This window comes from Salvelinus sp. IW2-2015, linkage group LG4q.1:29 (genome assembly GCF_002910315.2).
Source record: "Salvelinus sp. IW2-2015 linkage group LG4q.1:29, ASM291031v2, whole genome shotgun sequence".
In the NCBI taxonomy this organism is placed as follows: domain Eukaryota; kingdom Metazoa; phylum Chordata; class Actinopteri; order Salmoniformes; family Salmonidae; genus Salvelinus; species Salvelinus sp. IW2-2015.
This window is the reverse complement of record NC_036842.1, coordinates 23,303,087-23,327,191: the sequence shown is the minus strand read 5'-3', so window position 1 is coordinate 23,327,191 and position 24,105 is coordinate 23,303,087. Positions and strand designations below refer to the sequence as shown.

The 24,105-nt window shown below is 45.4% G+C and overlaps 1 protein-coding gene across 1 annotated transcript in view; it reads right to left on the bottom strand.

Moving 5' to 3' along the window:
* LOC139024573 (breakpoint cluster region protein-like) overlaps window positions 1–19,883 on the bottom strand; it is a 54,403-nt gene extending 34,520 nt beyond the window's left edge. Inside the window, exon 1 of the mRNA XM_070439458.1 lies at window positions 17,623–19,883. Coding sequence (XP_070295559.1) covers window positions 17,623–19,114 — 1,492 coding nt within the window. The 5' untranslated portion in view covers window positions 19,115–19,883. The remainder of the gene's footprint in view (window positions 1–17,622) is intronic.
* Window positions 19,884–24,105: the final 4,222 nt, after the last annotated feature.

Genomic DNA, 24,105 nt, shown 5'->3' with positions numbered 1-24,105 from the left:
AAATCGGCAGTGTATCAAATACTGTTTCTCCCACTGTATAAGGCTCAAATATTCATGTTTAAATTAAAGGAAAATATATGCACAGCAAGTTACTTGTCAATTAGGCTATTCTTAGCAATTACATGGCTGCTGTTTAATAGAGGGAATCCCTACTTCCCAACGATGCATACTTATTTAGGCTATCTACAGAACCGGTGGAAAACGTGACAACAATATTAATGCTTAGCTAGCTCCAGCAAGTCAAGCACCTCAAAAAACTGACCTTGGATCAGTCCTGTTCTGAGAGGAACTGTGTTTCTCTGTGTTTCGACCTAACCTGAGGGAGGTATGGAGGGAGGAGGAGGAGAGTGTGTCCTGCCCTTAGTTAGCCTCAGCGAGCCAAATTCTCACCACAACTCAAGAGGGAGAAGAGAACACATTTGTTATAGAGATACGCCAGATGTTTGGTCATTGTCTCTCTCTCTCCTCCTCTTCTTCTTCTTCCGCTCTTTCTCTCTCCATAGAGTCCAGAGCCTGTTCATGTGTTCCTCCCTCTCCCTCCCGCAGGGTGGAGGTGAGGCCTGGACAGCTCTTGGCCCTTCCCTCCTTCATACCGAGGATAAATATGTTTTGGCTTCTTCCAGCCAAGCCTTTGGCTTTGGCTCCATACCCTCATCCCCCATACTTCCCTCATACCTCCTCCATACTCCCTCCTCCTCCTCCATACCTCCCTCCCATAAATCCCTCTCCTCCTCCTCCTCCTCCTCTCCTCCATAACTCCCTCCTCCTCCCTCCCTCATATCTCCCTCCTCCTCCTCCCTCCATAACTCCCTCTCCTCCTCCCTCCATTAACTTCCCTCCTCCTCCTCCTCCCTCCATAACTCCCTCCTCCATACCGCCCTCCATACCTCCCTCCCAGTATCTGAGCATTAAATCAGAACTGTCCCGTCTGTTTCTCCCCACCTCTCGAACCCACTGTTTCTGGTTTAGTTCCAGGGATGTTAAAGGAAACAGAACTCAGAAACACCACAATTCCACAGCCATTTCCGTCCAGGCGCAAACCACTCACCAGAGAGGGGTGTCTCCAATCAGTCTCTATCCGACTAGCAGGCAGCCATTTTTCTCATTCATTCAATAATATGTTATTGTTACAGCTCAAATCACCACCGTCAGGTCAGGTTACCCCGTCTCCCTTCATCCTCCCTCCCATAGCTCACTGAGCGCTTAGCAACTAGCGTTTATCGAGAGAGCACACACTAGCTTTTCTGCACAAACACTATCCTACAACAAAGAGCCAGAGGGAGAGAGGGAGAGATAAAGAGAGAGAGAGAGAAAGACTGATGGAGAGCTGACAAGCCCCAAAGGAGAGAGATTGTAAGACCTCAGGCAGGACTAGTGTGTGTGTGTGCAAGTGTGTGCAAGTATGTGTGTATGAGAGTGTGTGTGTGTGCGCGTGTGTGTTTACACATGTGTAGAAGAGCTGCTGAGGAGTTGCTTTGATAGGGGAAATAAGGTCTATAAAGCATCCTATAGAGAAGGTTGGTTCACAGCATGTTCATTCCATTGATTCATATTATGACCACAGGCTTATCGATACACACCCACCATAGAACCATGTCTCTCCTCTCCTGCTGGGTGAAGAAAAGACTGTGCAAAGGAGGGTTCAGGACTTCCCAGAAACATGTATCTTAATCTACATCCCTACTGTTTGTCAACACTGACCATGTACATTTAGCAGACGCTCTTATCCAGATATATATTTTCGGACTGCTCCCCCCGTGGGAATCGACCCCACAACCCTGGCGTTGCAAGCGCCATGCTCTAATAACTGAGCCACAAGGGACAGGCACCAGGGCTAACACCATTAAAGTACACTGAACTTATTTCCTACCTCCACCCTGAGCTTGTATAGAAAGAGTGTCCACTACACATACAGTATCCACTACACATACAGAGTGTCCACTACACATACAGAGTGTCCACTACACATACAGAGTGTCCACTACACATACAGAGTGTCCACTACACATACAGAGGTCCACTAACACATACAGAGTGTTCCACTACACATACAGAGTGTTCCACTACACAAACAGAGTGTCACTACACACTACAAGTAAGAAGGTCCACTACACATACAGAGTGTCCACGTACACATACAGAGTGTCCACACACACACAGAGTAGTCTCCAACTACACATACAGAGTGTCCACTACAATACAGATGTCCACTACACACACAGAGTGTCCACTACACATACAGAGTGTCCACTACACATACAGAGTGTCCACTACACATACAGAGTGTCCACTACACATACAGTGCATTCGGAAAGTATTCTGACACTCCCTTTTTCCACATGATTACGTTACAGCATTCTTCTAAAATGGATTAAATACTTTTCCCCCCCTTATCAATCTACACACACAATATCCCATAATGACAAAGCAAAAACAGGTTTTTAGAAATGCTTACAAAATGTATAAAAAAAAAAAAAACAGAAATACCTTATTTACATAAGTATTCAGACCCTTTGCTAATGAGACTCGAAATTGAGCTCAGGTGCATCCTGTTTCCATTGGTCATCCTTGAGCTGTTTCTACAACTTGATTGGAGGCCACCTGTGGTAAAGTCAATTGATTGGATATGATTTGGAAAGGCACACACCTGTCTATATAAGGTCCCATAGTTGACAGTGCATGTCAAAAACCAAGCCATGAGGTTGAAGGAATTGTCCGTAGATCTCAGAGAAAGGATTGTGTCGAGGCACAGATCTTAGGGAAGGGTAGCAACATTTCTATATCATTGAAGGTCCCCAAGATCACAGTGGCCTCCATCATTCTTAAATAGAAACATTTGGAACCAAGACTCTTCCTAGAGCTGGCCGCCTGGCCAAACTGAGYAATCGGGGGAGAAGGGCCTTGGTCAGGGAGGTGAGCAAGAACCCGATGGTCAAGCTGACAGAGCTCCAGAGTTCCTCTGTGGAGATGGGAGAACCTTCCAGGAGGACAACCATCTCTGCAGGACTCCACCAATCAGGCCTTTATGGTAGAGTGGCCAGACGGAAGCCACTCCTCAGTAAAAGGCACATGACAGCCCGCTTGGAGTTTGCCAAAAGGCACCTAAAGACTCTGAGACCATGACAAATAAGATTATATGGTCTGATTAAACCAAGATTGAACTCTTTGGCCTGAATGCCAAGCGTCACATCTGGAGGAAACCTAACACCATCCCTACGGTGAAGCATGGTGGTGGCAGCATCATGCTGTGGGGATGTTTTTCAGCGGCAGGTACTGGGAGACAAATCAGGATTGAGGGAAAGATGAACAGAGCAAAGTACAGAGAGATCTTTGATGAAAACCTGCTCCAGAGCGCTCAGGACCTCAGATAGGGGTGAAAGTTCACCATCCATCAGAACAACGACCCTAAAGCACACAGCCAAGACAACGCAGAAGTGGCTTCGGGACAAGTCTCTGAATATTCCTTGAGCGGCCCAGCCAGAGGCCGGACTTGAATCCGATCTAACATCTCTGGAGAGACCTGAAAATAGCGGTGCAGCAACGCTCCCCATCCAACCTGACAGAGCTTGAGAGGATCTGCAGAGAAGAACGGGAGAAACTCCCCAAATACAGGTGTGCCAAGCTTGTAGCGTCTTACCCAAGAAGACTTGATGCTTTAATCGCTGCCAAAGGTCCTTCAACAAAGTACTGAGTAAAGAGTCTGAATACTTATGTAAATGTGATATCTTATTTTTTAATTTTTTTATAAATTAGCAACAATTTCTACAAACCTGTTTTTGCTTTGTCATTATGGGGTATTGTGTGTAGATTGATGAGGGGGGAAAACTATTTAATCCATTTTAGAATAAGGCTGTAATGTAACAAAATGTGGAAAAAGTCAAGGGGTCTGAATACTTTCTGAATGCACTGTACACAGCTGGCAAATACTGACTGCACTGACAGTCAAAGGGAGGGACACTGAGAGAAGAGAAGAGAGAGAAATACCAGACAGCGGTGGCTTGCAGGCATTGCTGACATTTGGTATTGATTCCCCAGGTTTTTTATTGCCACTCCACTCTTAAACCCTATTGGACAACTACAGGGAGAACCCCATTGGGTCCTGAGGGTCCGCCCAGGACTTTGATCTCTCCTGGTTTTCCCCTTGCTCCGTGGAAAACAGGGAGAAGCTTCGGAAAGGTGCAGATGCTCTAATTGGCTACGAGCAGACCAAACTCAAAGCAGCTGTCAAGTGAGGGAGAAAGGGAGAAAATCTGACAGAAGAGAGAATGCTTCATTAAAAACAACAAGAAAGTGCAATCTGGATTTTCTTTTAAATAATTTAACACAGCTCGGTGAATTACGTCTGATTTCTCTAACAATGCAAAGTGCAGTCAAGGAGCACCCAATCTGAAGCTGTAATGGTGAACTACACATTCGCTAACTATCAATCACAAAGTGCCTTATTTCAATGTCAGGTAGGTGTAGCTTAATCACTGATCTATGTTCACCTTACTTGTTACTTTTATTTCTTATTGTTATCCGTATTTTTTTTAACTGCATTGTTGGTTAGAGGCTCGTTAGTAAGCATTTCACTGTAAGGTCTACTACACCTGTTGTATTCGGCCCATGTGACTAATAAAATTTGATTTCATTTGATTTGAGTTTGATGGAACCAGATCATGATCATGTCCATCAAGTTTAAATATACACAACTGGCCCCAGACCATCCTCCACCTCCCCCCATACTATCACTGTCTAGTTCTGCATGTCTGATTCTCTAACCATAAGCCCACTGTAATATATAGGAAAACATGCATTAGTACCATAATGAGAGCACTGAGGCGAGGTCAGATGAGGAACCAAATGATAATGTGATTGTTACGTTTTAATTCAGGGACTGAAGGGGGGTTAGCAATTACGTGGAGGGTTTGCAAGGGCCTTTAATCCAGAAAGTAGAACCAGACTATATAGGCTAGTGTCCTATCTCTACCGCCACCAAACCCATTAGCTAGGCATTGTAGCAAACCAGCAAGATGCACCATGTTTCAAGCAGACCACCATAGTCCCTGTGCCCAAGGAAGCGAAGGTAACCTGTCTAAATGATTACCACCCCATGGCACTCACATCGGTAGCCATGAAGTGCTTTGATAGGGTGGTCATGGCTCACAACAGCATCCTCCTGGACACCTTAGACCCACTCCAATTCGCATACCGCCCCAACAGATCCACAGATGACGCAATCTCAATCGCACTCCACACTGCCCTTTCTCACCTGGACAAAAGGAACACCTATGTGAGAATGCTGTTCATTGACTACAGCTCAGCGTTCAACACCATAGTGCCCAAGAAGATCATCACTAAGCTAAGGACCCTGGGACTAAACACCTCCCTCTGCAACTGGATCCTGGACATCCTGACAGGCCGCCCCCAGGTGGTAAGAGTAGGCAACAACACGTCTGCCACGTTGATCCTTAACACTGGGGCCCCTCAGGGGTGTGTACTTAGGCCCCTCCTGTACTCCCTGTTCACCCACAACTGCGTGGCCAAACACGACTCGAACACCATCCTTAAGTTTGCTGACAACACAACAGTGTTAGGCCTGATCACCGACAACGATGAGACGGCCTACAGGGAGGAGGTCAGAGAACTGGCAGTGTGGTGCCAGGACAACAACCTCTCCCTCAATGTGAGCAAGACAAAGGAGCTGATCGTAGACTACAGGAAAAGGCGGGCCGAACAGGCCCCCATTAACATTGACCGGGCTGTAGTGGAGCGGGCCAAGAGTTTCAAGTTCCTTGGTGTCCACATGACCAACGAACTATCATGGTCCAAATATACCAAGATAGTTGTGAAGAGGTCAAGAAAAAAAAGTTTCTCCCTCAGGAGACTGGAAAGATCCTCAAAAGGTTATACAGCTGCACCATCGAGAGCATCCTGACCGGTTGCATCACCACCTGGTATGGCAACTGCTCGGTATCTGAGCGTAAGGCGCTACAGAGGGTAGTGCGAACTGCCCAGTACATCACTGGGGCCAAGCTTCCTGCCATCCAGGACATATATAATAGGCGGTGTCAGAGGAAAGCCCAGAAAATTGTCAGTGACTCCAGTCACCCAAGTTATAGACTGTTATCACTGCTACCGCACGGCAAGCGGTAGCGGAGCGCCAAGTCTAGGACCAAAAGGCTCCTAGACTCAACCCCCAACCCCCAACCCATCCTCAACCCCCAACCCATCCTCAACCCCCAACCCATTAGGCTGCTAAACAATTCATAAACATCGCCACCGGACAATTTACATTGACCTCCCCCTCTCTTGTACACTGGTGCTACTCGCTGTTTGTTTGTTATCTGTGCATAGTCACTTCGCCCCCACCTACATGTACAGATTACCTCAAGTAGCCTGTACCCCCCACACTGACTCGGTACCGGTGCCCCCTGTATATAGCCTCGTTATTGTTATTCTTATTGTGTTACTTTTTATTATTACTTTTTATTTTAGTCTACTTGGTAAATATTTGCTTATTCTTGAACTACACTGTTGGTTAAGGGCTTGTAAGTAAGCATTTCACGGTAAAGTCTACACTTGTTATATTCGGCACATGTGGAAAATAAAGTTGAATTTGGAAGCAGTTACACCACTACAAGACCAATGGCCTGTGGAGACTGCTGAGCATGTAGTGATGGATGCAAACACAGATTTGTTGTACTGCAGCCTGCGACTGGGGCTTTGTCCCGACAGAGATCGCCAATATGGACGCTTTCCAAAAGGGCAGGCAGGGACATGTGATGAAAAAAATGTATGAGAGGGATTTTCCAGTTTTTTTTCTTACAAGAGCTGTCTGTCACCAAAGCTGCAACTGAGGGAAGTTCGTGGTTGGAGATTTGGCATGGAAACCAGCAAAAACACATACACACCGACATACACAGAAACACTTGAGAGGGTGACTACCCCTGGCACCCTGTGTGTGTGTGTGTGTGTGTGTGTGTGTGTGTGTGTGTGTGTGTGTGTGTGTGTGTGTGTGTGTGTGTGTGTGTGTGTGTGTGTGTGTGTGTGTGTGTGTGTTAGAGCCCTGCACACGCATGCATTTTGAGCCCTAGCCATGCCCGCGAAGTTCAGGCAGTACCCTACCCAGGCCCAATTGCTTCTGCCAAATTTAAGGCCCGACCCGGCCCTGCCCGAAACCAGAAATAACTTCCTCCGTTAGTAAATCCATTAGCTGCTCCTCTGCTCCTCGTCTGTCACTCGCTCTGCATGCGCTCTGCTCATGGTGGTTCTGAGTCTGAGTATCCATAGCAATGGCTCTGCTTGGCTCAATGTCGAGACATGAGACAGCAGTTAGCTGTTAGCTACTTTTCGTCACTCGGACAAAACTCAAGAAACATTATTATGTTCTGTGAAATAATCTCTCCTGTCTTATATTTCACGAGGTTGAAACCCTTCTGACACCATGTTATGATCTCAGATATGATTGTACTGCGCAGCAGAGCATGAGAAAATGGCTCAGCTTCAAAATGTTAACGATCCATTTAGTGATACCCTGCCAGTACCCTAGTTATTGATGAAAAGATTGGCCCTACCTGGCCTTAACCTGAGGTATAATGTTGGGGCCCATCGGGCTCGGGTCGGGTAGCAGAAATCTAGTGTGTGTGCTGTTGGGCTGTGCCGTCTGTTCAGGGCGGGAGCAGTTCCGTCTGCTGTTCTTCCCCATGGTGGGGGTCATTGTCCAATCTGCCCCAGGCCTAGATAAAATGCCCAGCCCAGAACAACAGCAGACTCTCACTGGAGGTCTGACCGCAGCCTGGAGACACCCCACCCATCTGCCCTGATCACGCCCACACCCAGCCAGCCAGGCCGTCTACAATATGGCTATATCCTACAGCACAAGACAAACCAACCATCTACTCCTACAAACAGGCTGTGAACCATGTCTGACAGAACACAAGCAACTCACCAAGTGATATTCTGAACAAAAAACTACTAATCCTGTCTAGCACCGTGCTCCAAGTCATGTAGAACAAAGGGACCATTTTCCTGTAGTATTGGTCCCAGGGCTCACCAGGGGGGATTCTTCCCTCGTTCCCTGTACTGTAGAGGGAGAAAGAGCAGCCTCCTCACCAGCTGGCTCTGTGAAGAGATCCACTCCCCCATTCCTCCTCTCATCCATCCCTCCATCCACCCCCTCCTCCACTCTGAGCCTTTTGGTTTCACTCCAGCCCGTTTGCCTTCTGTGGTTACACGGGCTTCCGATGCCACAATCACTCAACAGTGGAGGCTGAACAAGGCATTTAAGAGTCCCTGGCAGTAACACAAMMCCCCCCCCCCCCCCCCCMCACACACACACACTAATCCAGTGTGAAAAAGGGGTCATTGTGCCACACAGTAGTACTAGTAAATGTGGGGTTGGCTGGAGGTAATGCTGACTGCTTTACTGTTTTTAAATGCCTGTTAAACCAATCATTCCTCTCCATCGTCCGCCCACACACACAGTCACCTACCTCCTGGCAGCCCACTCACATGCACCACACACGCAGTCACACACACACACGCAGTCACCTACCTCCTAGCAGCCCACTCACATGCACCACACACGCAGTCACACACACACACACACGCAGTCACACACACACACGCAGTCACACACACACACCTCCCCCTGGCAGCCCACTCACATTCACACAGACACTGCTGCTGTGACCATGCTACAGTTCCCTGTCATGTCAGCTGATGGCTGAATCATACAGAATTTACATTGGGAGTGAAACTCCCCTGACACACACCACTACACGGCTCATATCTCACAGTTCTCACAAGCCTGGGTATTGTAAGCGTGTGTTTCAAGTCAGTGTGTCTGATGCCTGTGTACACGCACGCACACAAACACGCACAGACACCCACGCACAGACACTCACCCACATACACACACTGTGTCAGTGATGAAATTGTCCCGATTGAATCAGAGGTCAGGGACACCAAGCCCCTTTATATGTCACCACACCACAGCCTGGCTTCATGGCTCCCTGGACTGACACACTACTACCAACATCACATCTCAACTACTAACATATTTAATCTATGACACACAGAGAAAGTGAGGGGAGGGGGGTAGTCCAACAGCCACATAGGGCCAGAGGCTGTGTTCAATCCAAGACACAGGAAAGATCTCTGGGGGTGGCCAAGGATTGTGACTGTCTAAAATAAGGCCCTAGCAGGAGCCGGCCATGGAGGGATGGTGGGCTGGACAAAGTGTCCCTTTAGGCTAAGCTTAGGTCAGGTCTGCCCGTTTTTGGTACAACGACAACCAGCCTCAAAGAATAAAAAAACAAACAGGTCCAGCATTTCCCTCCCCAAACCTTCCAATGAATCATTGTAGTATAAATAATACATGTTCCCCTGGTTTACACATTTCTATGACAAAGTCAAACAGGAGACCTATACAATCTGGGGGGGTGCTGTACCCACCTCTTTCTCATTCCAACACATGCTCAGCTATACTGGCTAGGCTACATCAACTCTCTCTCAAGGTCTCTAGACAGGACCAAGGCAAATCAACATGTCAAAGCCTAACCTGACAAATAAGGCTCACATAGGCTAAAATGTCAATTAGATGGTTAATATGATGGTAAGGAAAATGTTAAATAATGAGAGATTGCATAAACGACGGCCTCAGATTTCAGAAGTATAAGCAGGTAATTTGCATGTTTCATACATCCTCCAACCTCTACCCCTCTGTGTAGGTGATCCGTGTCATAGTTGCAGGGGCCGTGTGTGTACGTTTAGGGTAAGTGTATCTATTAAACCCACCAAAATCTAAGTTTAGACATTTGTAACATACTGTATACTGCCTTAATTTCTGTAAGAAAAGTGGAGAAAAAATGAAATATTAAATGTGAAGTTATGATTTTACAAGACAAAAATATTTGATCAAATATGCCCAGAGTGGGTTTAATGGGTGTTCCAAATAAGCCCACTTCTTAAATAATCTATTTTCATTTCCAATTGTTCCAAATGTACATTTCTTATGTAAAATTTGATTATTTTTAATAATTGTAGGGGAGATGAATATAAACTGATCATTACTATTCATCAAGAAAGTAGCACTCATAACAAGGTCTAATGGTATACACAGAGATCAATGTGGACTTCAGGTCTTGTCAAACAGTACGCACCTGATTCAACTAATCAACTAATCATAGACATCAATCAAGACATGACTGGTTGAATCACGTGTGTTATTGCTTGGTTATAAACAAAATGTACCCCACTGGCCCACTGTGGATAAGAAGCCATGCACAAAGACTAGAACACACACAACTTTCAATGAATTATCTGAAAGCTGATTCACATTTGCTGTACTGCTATTCTTGTTGCTTCGTTCAACTAGTCTTCCTAAAGCCTGTCTGAAGACTGTTTCAAATCTCCCTCTCTACTGTTGTATTACAAAGGTACAGGTGGTGGACCAAAAAACGGAATCACCTGGATGAATGAAGGACAACAATATGACAATGCCCCCCACCCAAAAGTGCATGAGTAGTCGCCCAATAGACATATTTTTGTCCACCATTCGTTTGCCTTTTTGTCCACCACTTGTAGGTCTTCTACTGCATCTCAGATATGCCTGAAACCTGCTCTTATTCTTCTCACTCTGCGTCAACGACTACCTGTCCACTCCAAACGTTTTGGAGAGAGCACAGAGGTTTCTAATTGATCATCATCTTGGTATAGACACCAGGGCTAGATGCAGAACTGTAGTTTGTGTGTTTTAATCAACTTCAATCTAAAGAAAAAAATTATTTATTCTCATGTTCATTGAATATTAGGAATATCAACACACTATCCCCATGTGTTTCAATGCAAACCAGGCTTAATAGGAGCACACTGGGCTTAATAGGAGCACACTGGGCTTAATAGGAGCACACTGGGCTTAATAGGAGCACACTGGGATTAATTGGAGCACACTGGGCTTAATAGGAGCACACTGGGATTAATTGGAGCACACTGGGATTAATTGGAGCACACAGGGCTTAATAGGAGCACACTGGGATTAATTGGAGCACACTGGGCTTAATAGGAGCACACTGGGATTAATTGGAACAACAGTAATTTATGGGGAAAAATAGAGAATAGCAAAGTCTACTCATAAAATATTTGGAAACCAATGGTTTAGGGTATAAATATACACTATTGACTACAATATTATGCACAGTTAGTATTAATCATATCGAACAATATGTATTTATTGCCATTCACATTCTGCATAGAGGGAGTGCTTTTTTTGCTACTGTACCTTTTAAGCCCACCTGAGATAAATGTTACATTTACAAAAATGTAATCTATGTATACAATGGAAGGTTAATTTAACAGTAAAATAAGACAAAATGCATTTAAAAATGTATGCTGTGAATGCCTGAAATCTATTATCTTGTTGTAGTTGCAAGTTATGTTGCTTTTGTGTGACTGTGACATGCAGGCATGAAAAACCCATATATTCAATTGGCAAGAAATAGTCATTACTGCCCAAGAAATATGCTATCATGTGCATACATCAGTACATTAATCTCTTAATATTACATAAAGTATGATCACTCTTTTTTTTCAGCTTTGAAATTGGCCACTAGTGGGAACTGTTTATTTAGTTGAAACAAACACTAAATAGCAGAAATGTAAAAAAGAAAGTCTTCTTTATTTGAATCCAAAGATGGAAGTGAGTTTAACGGGTGTGTGGGCTTAATAGGTACACTTACCCTAGATGTGTGTCTAATTCCACCCAATCTGTAGGTTTAACTAGTTTACCCCCTACCCAATCTGTAGGTTTAACTAGTTTACCCCCTACCCAATCTGTAGGTTTAACTAGTTTACCCCCCACTACCCAACTGTAGGTTAACTAGATTACCCCCTACCCAATCTGTAGGTTTAACTAGTTTACCCCTACCCAATCTGTAGTTAACTAGTTTACCCCTACCCAATCTGTGTTTAACTAGTTTACCCCCTACCCAATCTGTAGGTTTAACTAGTTTACCCCCTACCAATCTGTAGGTTTAAACTAGTTTACCCCTACCCAATCTGTAGAGTTTAACAAGTTTACCCCCTACCCAATCTGTAGGTTAACTAGTTTACCCCCTACCCAATCTGTAGGTTTAACTAGTTTACCCCCTACCCAATCTGTAGGTTAACTAGTTTCCCCCTACCAATCTGTAGGTTTAACTAGTTTACCCCCTACCCAATCTGTAGTTTAAACTAGTTTACCCCCTACCATCTGTAGGTTAACTAGTTTACCCCCTACCAATCTGTAGGTTAACTAGTTTACCCCCTACCCAATCTGTAGTTTAACTAGTTTAACCCCCTACCCAATCTGTAGGTTTAACTAGTTTACCCCCTACCCAATCTGTAGAGTTTAACTAGTTACCCTACACAATTGTAGTGTTACTTTACCCCTACCCAACTGTAGGTTTAACTAGTTTACCCCCTACCCAATCTGTAGGTTAACTAGTTTACCCCCTACCCAATCTGTAGGTTTAACTAGTTACCCCCTACCCAATCTGTAGGTTTAACTGTAGTTTACCCCTACCCAATCTGTAGGTTTAAATAGTTTACCCCACCCAATCTGTAGGTAAACTAGTTACCCCCTACCCAATCTGTAGGTTTAACTAGTTTACCCCTACCCAATCTGTAGGTTTAACTAGTTTACCCCCTACCCAATCTGTAGGTTTAACTAGTTTACCCCCTACCCAATCTGTAGGTAACTATACCCCTACCAACTGTAGGTTTAACTAGTTTACCCCCTACCCAATCTGTAGGTTTAACTAGTTTACCCCCTACCCAATCTGTAGGTTTAACTAGTTTACCCCTACCCAATCTGTAGGTTTAACTAGTTTACCCCCTACCCAATCTGTAGGTTTAACTAGTTTACCCCTACCCAATCTGTAAGTTTAACTAGGACCCCTACCCAATCTGTAGGTTTAACTAGTTTACCCACCCAATCTGTAGGTTTACAGTTACCCCCTACCCAATCTGTGTTTAACTAGTTTACCCCCACCAATCTGTAGGTTTAACTAGTTTACCCCTACCCAATCTGTAGTTTAACTAGTTTACCCCCTACCCAATCTGTAGTTTAACTAGTTACCCCTACCCAATCTGAGTTTAACTAGTTACCCCTACCCAATCTGTAGGTTTAACTAGTTTTACCCCTACCCAATCTGTAGGTTTAACTAGTTTACCCCCTACCCAATCTGTAGGTTAACTAGTTTACCCCTACCCAATCTGTAGGTTTAACTAGTTTACCCCTACCCAATCTGTAGGTTTAACTAGTTTACCCCCTACCCAATCTGTAGGTTTAACTAGTTTACCCCCTACCCAATCTGTAGGTTTAACTTGTACCCCCTACCCAATCTGTAGGTTTAACTAGTTTACCCCCTACCCAATCTGTAGGTTTAACTAGTTTACCCCTACCCAATCTGTAGTTTAACTAGTTTACCCCCTACCCAATCTGTAGGTTTAACTAGTTTACCCCCTACCCAATCTGTAGTTTAACTAGTTTACCCCTACCCAATCTGTAGGTTTAACTAGTTTACCCCCCCACCCAATCTGTAGGTTAACTAGTTTACCCCTACCCAATCTGTAGTTTAACTAGTTTACCCCCCTACCAATCTGTAGGTTTAACTAGTTTACCCCACCCAATCTTAGGTTAACTATTTACCCCCTACCCAATCTGTAGGTTTAACTAGTTTACCCCCTACCCAATCTGTAGGTTTAACTAGTTTACCCCCTACCCAATCTGTAGGTTTAACTAGTTTACCCCCTACCAATCTGTAGGTTTAACTAGTTTACCCCCTACCCAATCTGTAGGTTTAACTAGTTTACCCCCTACCCAATCTGTAGGTTAACTAGTTTACCCCTACCCAATCTGTAGGTTTAACTAGTTTACCCCCTACCCAATCTGTAGGTTTAACTAGTTTACCCCCTACCCAATCTGTTAGGTTTAACTAGTTTACCCCCTACCCAATCTGTAGGTTTAACTAGTTTACCCCCTACCCAATCTGTAGGTTTAACTAGTTTACCCCCGACCCAATCTGTAGTTAACTAGTTTACCCCCTACCCAATCTGTAGGTTTAACTAGTTTACCCCCTACCCAATCTGTAGGTTTAACTAGTTTACCCCTACCCAATCTGTAGGTTTAACTAGTTTACCCCCTACCCAATCTGTAGGTTTAACTAGTTTACCCCTACCCATGTGAAGTAGGTCATAGAGATAATGATATGAAGCTTATGAGGCCATCGGTAAACCTATTTATAGCCAAGATTATGAGCTTCTCTATCTCACCTGAACTCTTTCATCCACTTTCAGTTTGAACTTCTTCCCTCAGTCTTACATTTCCATGTGACTATTTCTGTCCCCTCTCTTTTGATAGTGTTTAAGTGAGTGTGTCCCAATTTTCATATTCTATATTTCATAAATTGAAGTCTTTCCTTGGAATGTGAATCGCTACAACTAGCTGTGTAAGAAAATCTCCTTCCCTTGTCCTGCTGGTGAGAAGGTCTATTTCAGGCTATGCATGAGGAAGAGGGTCCGTCAGAAAGCTTACTGAACGTAAATGATGAAATCATCTGGTCAGTTGTACTGCTTTCCTGACGCTACAATGAGAAAGCTAGCTATCTGTGCCTTTGTTTAGAATCCTACACATTTTTGGAACATTTTGTCAGCCCAAGCTTCTCCTGGTTTCTTCTCAATTGAATGACGCTTGTATGTGAGCACTGAGAAGGAGAGGTTGTCTTCCCTCACTCGCTCTAATTCCATTTTACACACTCCTTCTCTCTCTCAATCTAAAGATTAGCCATTTTAGATTGACCACCATGAATACAGTTAATCCTGAAAAACACCCACTTCAACAGGCCAAAGGGACATGATGGAACAATTAGTTTGGTGTTTACACCAAGGCCATCTACCATGGGGAGAGAGATAGACCATGGAGTAGAGAACAGGAAGAAGAGAGTGAGTAGAGGACGAGGAAAGAAGTCCTAGCTAGCAGATGGCCTGAATCGTCCACAGAGACAGTATTCTCGCTCTCTCCAGAGTCAGGGCAGCCATTAGGAGAAAAGCCTTCTGCTAGAGGAACATTTCACTGTGAACACTCACTCCAGCATAGGGAGGAGGAATCCAACAGCCCAGCTAGCTATAGAACGAACAAACAGCCTCCAGCACCTGGTCATGACACATGCATACACTCACATGTACGCTTGGGCACACACACACTCACGCAAACAAACACTCGCGCAAACACACACTCGCACGCACACACAAACCCACTGCTTACAGCCCCAAGATGTGTGTGAGTTTGTTTGTGTGTGTGTGTATTCTGTTACGCAACGGGAGAGCTCTTCCCATCTGTGCCTCTACAGCCCCCGCATCCCTGACCAGTGAAGCAAGAAACCATACATCAGCCTTGCACTCTGCCTCGGCTTTATCATCTTCACCCTCTTCCTCCCCATCATCATCCTCAAAATGATCCCTGATCCTCAACCTCTTCCTCCTCACCATCATCCTCACTCAGCCAACCACTATCAGAAAACATATCCTATTCTCCATCCCAGGAGCGTCATCTAACAGATTCCATACATTTCAAAATCCAGATTATCCCCCAAATACATGAGTGCAAAATCTCCCCCATCGTCTGTGGCATTGTAACTGACCCCGCTCTGCCTATTGTTGTGTGAAATGTACTAAAACAAAGAGACCAGACAAGAGTGAGATAATCCCACAGATCGCAGCTGGGAAGGAGTAAGAGCGTTAGCCACATGCTAGGCCTCTTACTGTGCAGCCTGCCTGCCTGCAGCCCCAGCCAGACAGCCTAGCATAGAGCAAGGCCAGAGAAAGGAGAGGTGGACACTGTCTGTGGAGGGATTTTCAATAAGAGGGTGGCTATGTGCTATTCATCACTTTCAATCTTTACACTGTGTGAGCGCATGTCACTGGAAGCAAAGCAGGTATATCCTACAGGCCTGAATTCAACAGTCATGAATGATGTCCCTATAGATGAAAATGAGTCAACAGTAATGAAGACTCTGAAATTATGAAGAATACAAGGAGATATTTTTGACTCGCACAATACAGATCATTCCCAATCAAAGAGAACATCAACAGTGCTGGAGCGAGAGAGAGTATGTTTCCTGTCACACCCTCAGTACAGGGGTTACTGTGCAGCTGCCACCCCTCTCCTCTTCACCCCCCCACCACCAGAGCAGACAGTCTTATCTGCCTCTCTGCACACACACAGGGCTCATCCTGGCACAGGAACGGGTGCCTGCTGCCAACGACCCACAGCTTGATCAACGACCCACAGCTCGGTCTGCTCTAATAGGGTGCCAGGGCTGCTGCGGGAGGGCGGGCTCTAAAACGCCACTCACCTTGTCAGCAGAAAGCCCAGGGAAACCAGGTCAGAAGGAGCCACGTCACATGACACCACTGCAGCTAGCGCATTTGAACCCAACCGCCCAAGCCTCTAGACTCTGTTAGCTCGAGCTGTAACTGGGCCTCGAGGCTACGAACAGGTTAAAGATATTACTGAAGATGCTTGTTTGGGGAGAGAGAGAGAGAGAGGGGAAGAGATAGCTTTCTTTTGTCCAGGACTACAGTAAAAGCTTTTTAGAAAAAAGCTGGTTGGGTTTCAGAAATAGTCGTGGACTGAGTCAGAAGCCTCTCTCAGCCGGCGTCCCAAATGGCATTCTTTCCCACATATAGTACACTACTTTTGTAGTGCACTACATAGGGGACATGGGATGCATTTGGGACACATCCTCTGTCTCCCATGGTTGGCTGGCTGCGGCTCACAGACACCTGTGGTTGGAATTCCACGCACGGAACCCTGGGAGCCAAGCGTCTGTCTGAGGAAGACCTCCCCGTCTCAACTCGGACTGACTGCATTTGTTATTCACTCAACTGAACTCACATTCCAGGAAGATAGAGGTAACTCTCCTACACAAGGCCACTCAGAAGACACAGTCAGGTATACACACAAACACACACAGGCACTGAGTGACACACACACTTTGAGGCTCATGTATCCCTCTATACCCTTCACAAAGAGCGTGCCTGCTCAGAGACAAGGGGGAGAAGACAAGACCGTCAAAATGCACTGAGAGAAGAGTGAATGAGGAGGAGAAAGCTGCTTACACAGACAAAAGAAAACAATGCTCACAATTCATTGTTCAGCGATTTTTAGGAAGAGCCCCATGTCTCACAAGGTTATGTGGAACTATGACCGTGTAATGAACAGGCAGTGAAGAGATCACCGAGTAGGCAGGTTTCTATGGTTTGTCTCAGTCAAACGGTCAAACCTGACATTTCAGCCATGGAACATGTAAAGTACCAGAAACTACACACAATAATCAAGTGCACCAATTCCAGGACCAGCAGTTGTGAGATTAAAATTGAAACATTAGATTTCACCAGCTTAGATGCTCTAGTCTAAATCCTACCAGTGTGTATGATGAAACTATGAACACATTCCCCCTCCCTCCATACATGGCAGTCAGTCAGTCAGTCAGTCAGTCAACCCTGCCAGGCAGCAGTCAGCGTGCAACAGCCTCTTAAATCTCCAGACATGAACGGAGCAGCGACTAGAGCTAAGATTAGAGGGCAGCCGCCACTCACCCAGGTCTCCATGGAAACTGTTGTCATGGGAAGCTCTGCTGGCCGGTGTGGAGTTCGGATCGAGTGGGGGCCAGATCTGGCCAGTCTTGCGGACGCTCACAATGGTGGCTTCGGACATGACCACGTGGCCCTGCTGGCGGTGGCGCTTCTGGGACTGTGGCGTGGGGGGGCTGCTGCTGTCAATAGAGTGCTGGGAGTTCTGTGAGTTCTGCGAGGGCGAGCGGCTCTTCTCCCTGAAAGGCCGTCGGAAGGCCGTGGTGGGGCTGGGCGACACGTGGCTGGACTGGCCAGACGAGAAGTCYTCCTCGCTGGAYGTYAGGTTCTCATTGGARCTGCAGTCTGGTGTGTAGCCGCCGCCTCCGCCCCCCACGTCCTCAAAGCTCCCGGGAGAGTAGGAGCGCCGGGGCCAGGTCAGGTGGTGCTCKTCTCCRAYRTGGTCCCTCATGRTGACGCCCCCTYTYCCATCCCCCCCGCCCTCGCCCATCATCACCCCGCCCACATAGACGCTGGTGTAAGGCTGGAAGTCAGAGGGTTGCCATGGGGGTGGAGGAGGCTGTTTGCTCCCGTTGGCCTTGGGGTGGCGTGGGTTGGGGTCCCCATCCTCGTATTCAGCATCGTACCCACAGGTGCTCTCTGTAGAGCGCCCCCTGTAGACAGGCCGGGTGCGGAGCTCACCTGCCACAGTGGCCAGGTTGCCTGGCAGGGAGTGCAGAGATCTCTTGCGCTCCATCTGCATGGCCTGGCTGCCCAGGGTGCTGATCTTGTCAGAGACGTCTCGGTCATTGACCCTGACCAGGCCCCTGTCATGGTGGAACTCCATGTTGGTGTAGAAGGGCTGCTGCTTCTCCTGGCTCTTCCCTCCATCCCCGGCAGAGTGAGAGTTGGCCCGCTTGATCCTCTCAAAGTTAGACCTCAGCGCTGCCACCCCCAGTCCCATGCCAAGCTTGTCATTGGGGTCAGACGGTAGGTCCTTGTTCGGGGGTGGGTTTTGGCGGCGAGGGGATATACCTCCTTTCTGTTTGGAGGGCGAGAGGCCGTCTGTCTCGCAGGGCTCTACCTGCTGGGGTACCTCGAAGGCAGACTGGAGCTCCAGCCCGTCTCCGTGGGAGGCTGACTTCCGGGCTGGAGGGGGTCTAGGTTTGGACCTAGCCTCCCCCACCGGTTGGAACCGGCTCCGCTCCCCCTGTTCCTGCACGTGTGGCTGCTGAGACTCAGCACCCAGCCCTGCCTGGTCCCCTCCCTCGTTCACCTGGGCCTTCCTGAAACCCCAGCGCTGGCGGTCATAACTCTTCCTCTCCTTGGCCAGCAGCGTCTGCAGGTAGATCATACGGAAGCGCTCCTTGTTCACCTCCAGCTCTAGCCGCCGGATGGAGGCTTTGCACTTCTCAAGCTCCTGTTCGATGCACCCCACCGACCTGAGCTCCATCTTTGGGGGGTCCGACTCGGGGAACTGCGCTTTCCATGCTTCAATATATCCCACAGGCTCCACCATTGTTGATATTTACTGTACAGCAGTAGATCTGACTGGGGTGATGTCACCAGTAGCCTACGGGGCTCTTTATTTCTCGTCTATCATACAGTTTCTGACAGGGAAAAAAATCGGAATGTACCTAGAGAAACTACTATAGAAAAATACCATTCATATTAATGGTATGTTAAACCAGTTCAAAAACTGACAATTGAACTGTTGTCACCTCTTTACCGATTCGCAGTCACAATATATTTAATAGTCAACAATAGAAATAGGCTTATCACTCAAACCTGCGAATGTGTCAGACACGAATCATATTTGACGACGGTCTCGTCTCTTCTGCATTATTCCAGAAAAAAATATGAGACACATCTCCTGAGCGGATGATCTTCTGGATATAGAACTCCCGTGTGATGAGAAAGTGATAACGGCTCTCCAACTACTTACTTTCCATTGTCTTATTCAAGTCAAGCTTTTTCCATATATTCCATAAACGATAAACTTCGTTTACTCAGATGACAACATCCCTGTTCCATTATCACCGGCTCCAGCTGTTCCTAGATCTTTATACCAGCTCAGCGTCCAAGGAGAATGGCATAAAATGAGAGAAAAGAAAGAATGATGGTTTTCCCACGACAAATTCATTTTATCTTGTTCCTATTCCGAATCGAGGATAAATTATCATTTGTTTTGCCTTGTTTTCCCATGTTTTCGCGGTTCATTGTTAGTGTACAGTTTATCCAGATCTTCACCGTTCATCGCCTGTGGACCCCTGTGGTTGCGTGTTCCAATCTCGTACTGGAGACGGAGGGCTGCAGGAAAGGGAGGGGCCAGAGGGAATATGATTGACAGTGGTTGCGCTCGGTTTCCGTTCAATTAAAGAGACAAGGTATAAATGTATTCAACTGTATTCCACATAACAATGATCCGGCAGTAGATCATTTATTGATATTTCAGTAAACCCTACAAGCATAATAATCTAAGCGAAACTCTTGGATGTAGCCTATATTCCATTTATATGTGTCTTTATTTGAGCATTGCAGCTAAGATGGTAGAATGGAGAGTTAAAAATCTATTGTTGTATTATTCTCTTCGTATGGCCTGAGAAAATGCTAATTATATGCTACAGTAATTGAAATCAACCTGCCGTGCAGGTGTGATACTTCTGGGCGAATGGCACTTCCGGAATTCCTAATATGACACCACAATGCCACCTTGTGGGCTGTTCACGTAAAGTGGATACAGTAGGCTTATGATTATTATAAACTGGGTGGTTCGATCCCTGAATGCTAATTGGCTGACAGCCGTGGTATATCACAGGTATGACAAAACAGTTATTTTTACTGCTCTAATTACGTTGGTAAACCGTTTATAATATCAATAAGGCACCTCGGGTGTTTGTGATATATAGCCAATATACCACGGCTAAGGGCTGTGTCCAGACACTCCGTGTTGTATCGTGCATAAGAACAGCCTTAGCCGTGGTATATTGGCCATATACCACACCCCCTTGGGCCTCATTGCTTAAATAAACTCCATTCAAATCGACAAGTCCACAATATAGGAGTACAGTAGTTGTAGTACAATAGTAACTTTCTATCGGTGGTGGAAAAAGTATCCAATTGTCATACTTGAGTAAAAGTAAAGATACCTTTATAGAAAATGAAAGTCACCCAGTAAAATACTACTTGAGTAAAAGTGTAAAAGTATTTGATTTTAAATATACTTAATAAGTATCAAATGTAAATGTAATTTCTAAAAATATACTTAAGTATGGTATGAATAGTTAAAAATTCCTTATATTAAGCAAACCAGATGGAACCATTTTTTTTTTTTTATGGATATCCAGGGGCACACAGACATAATTTACAAATGAAGAATGTATTTAGTGAGTCCACCAGATCAGAGGCAATAGGGATGACCAGGAATGTTCTCTTGATATGTATTCCAAATGTAACACAAGAAAAGGGCAACCAGTGAAGAACAAACACCATTGTAAATACAACCCATGTTTATTTATTTTCCCTTTTCTACTTTAACTATTTGCACATAAAATTTAATTTGTGATGTCTTTGTTCTTTTGGAACTTTTGTTAATGTTTACTGTACATTTGTATTGTTTATTTCACTTTTGTTTATTATCTAGTTAACTTGCTATGGCAACGTTAACATATGTTTACCATGCCAATAAAGCCCTTAAATTGAATTGAGAGAGAGAGATGGGGAAACGAAGCTTCCTGAAGCATTGAGGCTTTCCAGCCAATTGTGTCAAAAATAGGTAAATTACCAGGTGATTAATTATCTGTTCACAATGCACATTAGTGACATCTGCTGGAGAGCAATAAATTGCAACGTGTGATTATTAGAGTTTTTGCAGCGGTAAATCTTTGGTTTTAATAGCCTACACTCAGTTGGATTTCTAAGTTCACATCATACTTCCGATGTTTTTGTCTTCAAATGTACTATTTTTCCAAAATGGAATCTATTTCATTATTTAGGATGCTTCAGACAAAAGCTATTTTCAAAATAGTGTTCCTAAAGCAGAATTCGACGTCATACCCTCACGACCCTGAATGTTCCCATTGTGAACTACCAGTCAGGTGAAAGTCCCTGCACAAATTCCTAAATATATTTAGAAGTACGACTTCCAGTACAGGTGGGTGTTTGAAAGCAGTTTAATTGAAGAAAGCACCGGAAACAAGGCGAAATCAGTGGGATCTCGCATTTTTCAACACATGGTTTTAAAAAGCACATGATCAAACGAAGCTTCGGACATCGTTGATGATGTACACTGTCAAATCATGACGTCAGTGATATTCAGATCAGACAATAGGAGTTTTATAAAGAGGCCCGAGTTCGCGAGTTGGAATTCCGAGTTGGATGGATGACCGTTCAAAACGATTTTTCCCAGTCGAGGCTCGTTTTTTTCCCGACTTCCCAGTTGTCTTGAACGCACTGAAGTCGGAAGTCAGAGATTTACGAGTTTCCTGTTGTTTTGAAAGTTGTTCTGAAAGTGCAGTGGTGTAAAGTACTTAAGTAAAAATACTTCAAAGCACTACTTAAGTAGTTTTTGGGGGTATCTGTACTTTATTCTTTATATTTGACTACTTTTACTTCACTACATTCCTTAAGAAAATATTGTACTTTTTACTCCATACATTTTCCATGACATCCAAAAGTACTCGTTACATTTTGAATGCTGAGCAGAACAGGAAAATAAACTCAGCAAAAAAAGAAACGTCCTCTCACTGTCAACTGCGTTTATTTTCAGCAAACTTAACATGTGTAAATATTTATATGAACATAACAAGATTCAACAACTGAGACATAAACTGAACAAGTTCCACAGACATGTGACTAACAGAAATTGAATAATGTGTCCCTGAACAAAGGGGGGGTCAAAATCAAAAGTAACAGTCAGTGTCTGGTGTGGCCACCAGCTGCATTAAGTACTGCAGTGCATTTGAACTGCACCAGATTTGCCAGTTCCTGCTGTGAGATGTTACCCCACTCTTCCACCAAGGCACCTGCAAGTTCATGGACATTTCTGGGGGGAATGGCCCTAGCCCTCACCCTCCGATCCCAGACGAGCTCAATGGGATTGAGATCCAGGCTCTTCGCTGGCCATGGCAGAACACTGACATTCCTCCGTTGCAGGAAATCACGCACAGAACAAGCAGTATGGCTGGTGGCATTGTCATGCTGGAGTGTCATGTCAGGATGAGCCTGCAGGAAGGGTACCACATGAGGGAGGAGGAGGTCTTCCCTGTAATGCACAGCGTTGAGATTGCCTGCAATGACAACAAGCTCAGTCCGATGATGCTGTGACACACCGCCCCAGACCATGACGGACCCTCACCTCCAAATCGGTCCCGCTCCAGAGTACAGGCCTCGGGTGTATCGCTCATTCCTTCGACGATAAACGCGAATCCGACCATCACCCCTGGTGAGACAAAACCGCGACACGTGAGTGAAGAGCACTTTTAGGCAGTCCTGTCTGGTCCAGCGACGGTGGGTTTGTGCCCATAGGCAACGTTGTTGCCGGTGATGTCTGGTGAGGTCCTGCCTCACAACAGGCCTACAAGCCCACAGTCCATCCTCTCTCAGCCTATTGCGGACAGTCTGAGCACTGATGGAGGGATTGTGCGTTCCTGGTGTAACTCGGGCAGTTGTTGTTGCCATCCTGTACCTGTCCCGCAGGTGTGATGTTTGGATGTACCGATCCTGTGCAGGTGTTGTTACACGTGGTCTGCCACTGCGAGGAAGATCAGGTGTCCATCCTGTCTCCCTGTAGCGCCATCTTAGGCGTCTCACAGTACGGACATTGCAATTTATTGCCTTGGCCACATTTGTAGTCCTCATGCCTCTTTGCAGCATACCTAAGGCACGTTCACCCAGATAAGCAGGGACCCTGGGCATCTTTCTTTTGGTGTTTTTCAGAGTCAGTAGAAAGGCCTCTTTAGTGTCCTAAGTTTTCATAACTGTGACCTTAATTGCCTACCGTCTGTAAGCTGTTAGTGTCTTAACGACAGTTCCACAGGTGCATGTTCATTAATTGTTTATGGTTCATTGAACAAGCATGGGAAGCAGTGTTTAAAAACTTTACAATGAAGATCTGTGAAGTTTTTTGGATTTTTACGAATTACCTTTGAAAGACATGGTCCTGAAAAAGGGACGTTTCTTTTTTTGCTGAGATTAGTTAAATTCAATCACTTATCAACCGAACATCCCTGGTCATCTGTATTGCCTCTGTTCTGGCGGATTACTAAACACACATACTTCCTTTGTAAATTATGTCTAAATGTTGGTGTGCCCGTGGCTTTCCATAAATAAATAAAAAATGGTGCCATCTGGTTTGCTTAAGAACTTCTTGTCAATAGGGGGGCGCTGTTTTCACTTTGGAAAAAATCGTGCCCAAATTAAACTGCCTCGTACTCTATTCTAGATCGTACAATATGCATATTATTATTACTATTGGATAGAAAACACTCAAGTTTCTAAAACTGTTTGAAT